Source organism: Penaeus japonicus, unplaced genomic scaffold (genome assembly GCF_977035675.1).
Source record: "Penaeus japonicus unplaced genomic scaffold, GWHDUDI00000001_assembly GWHDUDI00000036, whole genome shotgun sequence".
NCBI lineage: Eukaryota > Metazoa > Arthropoda > Malacostraca > Decapoda > Penaeidae > Penaeus > Penaeus japonicus.
Window position 1 is genome coordinate 9789327 of NW_028234438.1, and position 5000 is coordinate 9794326.

The following is a 5000-nucleotide window of genomic DNA, read 5'->3' on the forward strand; positions in this document are numbered from 1 at the left end:
TTCTTTTCCCTCCTAGTGTATTCTTTGGGTGCACCTCAACCAGATCTTCGTGGGCATTCCATTTTCCATTGCCTGCTACTACTTGCTTGCTCTGCGTGGCTATGACCAGTCCCCACAACTGCCCACTTTCCATTGGGTACTTTTTGAGCTTATTATTTGCATTCTGCTTGAAGAAGTTGGGTTTTATTACTCACATAGGTAAGTGTAGTCAGTGACTATCTCTGTCAGTTAGTTTATGATAAGTTGATTTGGAATTAAAATGATGTGAATGTGATTTTAAATAACATTTATTTGATTTGATACAAGAATTAAAATAAACTCAGATTTCTATTGAAATGAATTGAATATATATATCTGCCATCCCTTTAGGCTGTTCCATCACCGCCTACTCTACAAGCACTTCCACAAGATGCACCATGAGTGGCAGAGCCCCATTGCCATCACAGCCATCTATGCTCACCCACTGGAGCACATCTGCTCCAACCTCTCGCCAGTATTCCTGGGCCCGCTGGTCCTTGGCTCACACGTTGCCACTGTCTGGCTCTGGGTCAGCCTCACAATCCTCAGCACCCTCAATGCCCACAGTGGGTATCATCTGCCATTCTTCCCATCGCCTGAGGCTCATGACTTCCATCACCTCAAGTAAGTTGGTTGGGACTTTTTTCTTTTTCAATTCTTATTTCATTGTTTCTATTTTAATTCGTCAAATTTCATATTATATACATTAGAGCACTTTACTAAGATGTATGCTAATTTGTGGAGTATATAAGATACAAATATTATTTTTTCATTGGCAGTTTTCAGTAGTATTATTAGCCCCTAAATACCATATGCTTTTTGCAGGTTCAATCAATGTTATGGTGTATTGGGGGTGCTGGACCTTCTCCACGGCACAGATGACAAGTTCCGTGCCTCCAAGTGCTTCTCCCGCCACCTGATGATGCTGTCCCTGGTTCCCCCCCGTGAGGCATTCCCTGATGACCAGCCGAAGGGCAAGACCGTCAAAGGGAAGCAATGTTAGTCAAGCAGACTTGGGCTTTAGAAGAGGACAGTCAGACTTTGTTTGATGTTGAATTTTTAAGGGGAGTATATGAAGAGCAAGAAAATGAAGGCATTAAGAAAAAAGATGAAAGAGTTGTTGTCTTACATTCCTTTTGTATGTAAGCTCCATTACAAAAGTCTATACAGTGTTAGACCTTATCAGTAATCATTCCTATGCAGATGTTACTGAGGGAATCTCCTTCTAACTCTTTGACAAAGGTCAAAGGACAAAGGTCTTGCTTATTTGGAAAACAAAATCAAAACTTATTACAATTACAGAAATTTGTTGCAATTTTTTTTTATTCAGTTCCATGATTTAGATATGATAAGTATCCATGAAAATCTGGTATCATATGGGAAATAGTGATTTATAGGATGAGGGTAGGAGGGCAGAATTATGATACTCATACATTATACATTGTCAAGTCAACTATTTGCAGGTCGTAATTGCAGGCCTTGTTTTTAAGTACCTTTCATCTATGAGGCCAGCAGGATGTACTCATGAATGCATATCTGTGTAGTTGACAGCTGTATTTATTTTTACTCTTATTCTTGTGCTGCGTAGGTTTCATGAAGGTTGTAAGAGTTTGATTCACAATAACTAAGGGTTTGCCATGCCTTTCCCACTGGACCTGTGGGACTTCATGTGTTGTCATGTACTGGAATGTTGTAGTCTGAAGCTTTAAGAATTTAAGGAATAGCACATAAGTACACAGTGGATAGAAATATCTTCCCCTGAATGTTAACATATACTTGGATTACATTGATAATGACCGTAGCTTCCATGCATAGGTTCTTTCCATTTACAGGATTCCATAGTAAGTGGTATGGAGTCCGTCATGTAGTACTTTTATTTATTCTTATCTGTCTTGCTATTATATTATTTTGTTTTTACAATCATTTCTTTTCCTTTCTTTTCATGCAGGGAATAAATACTACAGCACAACCTACAGTATCACTTTAGGAGTTAATAATGATAATATAGATACAAGGGAATGAGCTTACAGGTGATATACTTATAGTAAATTTATGAGGATTTATCTTCCCAGTTTGTGCAGTTTAGGTGAACTTGCAGGTACTCAGGAGCAATTAGAGAGGGATGAGTGCTGTGCAGTTTGTGGATGGGATCTTTATCCTGTTGACAAAGGCTGACAAGATATCATGTCAAGTGGTGGTAGTACCAACCGCCAGGGATGAGATATTTCGTCTTGCCTATCCTCCTGGCCGGAGCACCGGGTGATCGGGTGCGTGCGCTTGGCTGCAGCCAGTATGGGTGAATTCCCAAGGCGTTAGGCTTACGTGTTTGAAATATCCTGGTGTTTCGACCATTTGGAGCCAAACAGCCCCTTCGGCAACGGGTTATGAATGAGTGGAAGGGTTGAAGGCTAATATGACAGGTGGCTAAGGAAATTTTGGCCTAGTGACAGGGTATATATGGAAGTTGAGAGTTGATGGAAGGATTGACAGCACTCTGGAATGGTGGATTGAGTGTAAAAGTGAATGGGGGAAAGGATGGTTGATCATCTTCCACTTTCTTCACCTTTTGGCATTTTAAAAGTTTTGTCTGTGAAGTTGGTATGTGTTGAAGGAACTGGTTTTCATGCTGGGTCAGCTTAAGCAGTTCTCTCTCTCTAAGCTTGTGTGGTAATTTATGAAGACATTGTCACAAATTTGCCATTATATTTACCCAGATAGGCATTATTTATGTAAAATGAATGATTGCCATATTATTTTATATATACATGATTTGCTTGTTGCTGCTGCACATACATAGGGAAGTATAACATTTCCTCTTTACCGTCTTTCTCTCTTTTGATGTGTGTTCCCTCAATTGGTATTTAATGTTATGAGTTGATTGAGTTGATACTCTCACATATTGATGGAAAATATAGAAATCAAAACATCTCCAAACTATGGGACATTCAAAAGCAAAACTAGTAGAAAGGTCAGAAAACACTTCCGTCACTTATTTACAAATGCTCTGAAACTTCTCACTCTGTGCACATCAATTCTTTGGTGTCTTGGCATGCATAGAAAGATGATCGTATATTTGTTTTTCCTGTTTTTCTGACTTGGGTTCCATAGTTTGGTCACCACGTCAAGGAGTATGCTGAAGCAGAGTGGCTGGGTATATTTAGCCATTCAACTTGATAGTTCTTATAGTCAATGCAATTTAGATGTTAGGATGATTTAAAGAAGACTGGTGTTAGTTTTGTAATTATATTTGTACAAGAATGTATATGGATATATAAATATATATATTTAGGTACTCCCATTATTGTTTGTAAGGCAGAAATTAATATCAGAGAACAAAGCAAAGACATAATGTATGGATTTATACATATATTATTTATTTTACAAAAAGAAGAAAGATAACTTTCATTGATCGAAATTCTCTTGCAGTTCAGGTCTTGTTTTATTTTACTTATGAAAATCATCTTTCAACCATATAATATCTTTCTATCTGTATAAGCATTTACCTACATACTGTCTGCACCGCTCAAATGCAGTTCACCTCACACTTTTTAGTCTTTCTACATATTAAGAAAGTAAGGGGGTTATTTGAACCTCGGAGAACTACAGGTACATATGAGTACTTTCACTAGTGAATTTGTGAACAAGAAAGATTTGTATATTGAGAGAAATACAAATGCCTTCCCAAAATGAAATGCTGTCCCTTGTAGTTTTTGACAGCTGTTCTTTCCAGAAAGTTGGAAATTTTAGTCTTTCCTCAAAAATGCTTCCAGGTACAGAAATGTTGCAGTGTAGAAGTATTTCCACAAGTTATGAAGTTGCAAAACAAGGAGCTTTTTTGTTTCAATGTAAGTTGTGCTTTTATTTTATATATTTTTCATTAGTGATTACAGAGGAAGAGTGATTTTGATGTGCTTCCTTGCAGACTAATTGCCTGAAAGCAGTAATAATTCATGTATAACTTTTCTTCCAGCTGTATTGGCTAATTGCTTGTAAGATTTAGCATAATAAAGCTTAGAAAAAAAGTTTGTTGCTTCACCAATTCAGAAATAAGGTAAAAGGAATCTTAGAAAATAGCTCTCACTATGTGAGTAAAGGTTAATGCAATATGACTTTGTCTTTAAAAGTTTAAAGTAGTGACGTAAGTTTTTTTTTTAATATCAGATTACATAACTAGAATGCAGCTTATGTAATGCATAGTTTTGCTAAATGGATATGCACTGTCAGTAGTGTAATGCATGATGCATTTTATTTATAAGTCTTTGGTGGGTCATGCGGGGAAAATCTTAGGAATCATGTGGGTTTTATTGATTCTTCAATTCAGCTCTTATCTTTTCCCTTTATTCCGTCCATATAATTTTTTCCCTTAAAACCGATAATTTAATGCATTCCTTTACAATACAAGTTGATCTTATATCATATATCATAAGCAGTCAAGTACACTATTTCTTGACACCATCATATATGAAACATCTATTCCAGTATAACCATATATTACAAGATTACATAGATAGATCAAGATATGCGACTCAGACACATATTCTCTGAGGCACAAAATGGCTTCAAATTGTTTACATGCGGTTAGTTATGCAGATTGCCTATAGGAGGCGTACATCAGAAAACGATGTAAGGGGATACTAATCTATTTGATGTATATCTTGTTAGTGAATATCACAATTATTAAGAACTTAAAGTATCACATTTGAGTATAAGTGTAGCCGCAGTAACATACACATACAAATACACACACACACACACACACACACACACACACACACACACACACACACACACACACACACACACACACACACACACACACACACACACACACACACACACACACACACACACACACACACACACACACACACACACACACACACACACACACACACACACACACACACACACACACACACACACACATACATGCACACACACGCATATACACATAACATATAAACATAAACATATATGCACAT

At 37.1% G+C, this 5000-nt stretch overlaps 1 protein-coding gene across 6 annotated transcripts in view; it reads left to right on the forward strand.

Annotated features, from left to right (window-relative positions):
* The window catches only part of LOC122245203 (fatty acid hydroxylase domain-containing protein 2), a 19734-nt gene extending 16322 nt beyond the window's left edge, over positions 1-3412 (forward strand). For all 6 annotated transcript variants that reach the window (XM_086531945.1, XM_086531941.1, XM_086531943.1 and 3 more), the window contains exons 5-7: positions 17-198; positions 370-642; positions 844-3412. In XM_086531945.1, coding sequence (XP_086388071.1) covers positions 17-198; positions 370-642; positions 844-1021 — 633 coding nt within the window. In that variant the 3' untranslated portion in view covers positions 1022-3412. The remainder of the gene's footprint in view (positions 1-16; positions 199-369; positions 643-843) is intronic.
* Positions 3413-5000: the final 1588 nt, after the last annotated feature.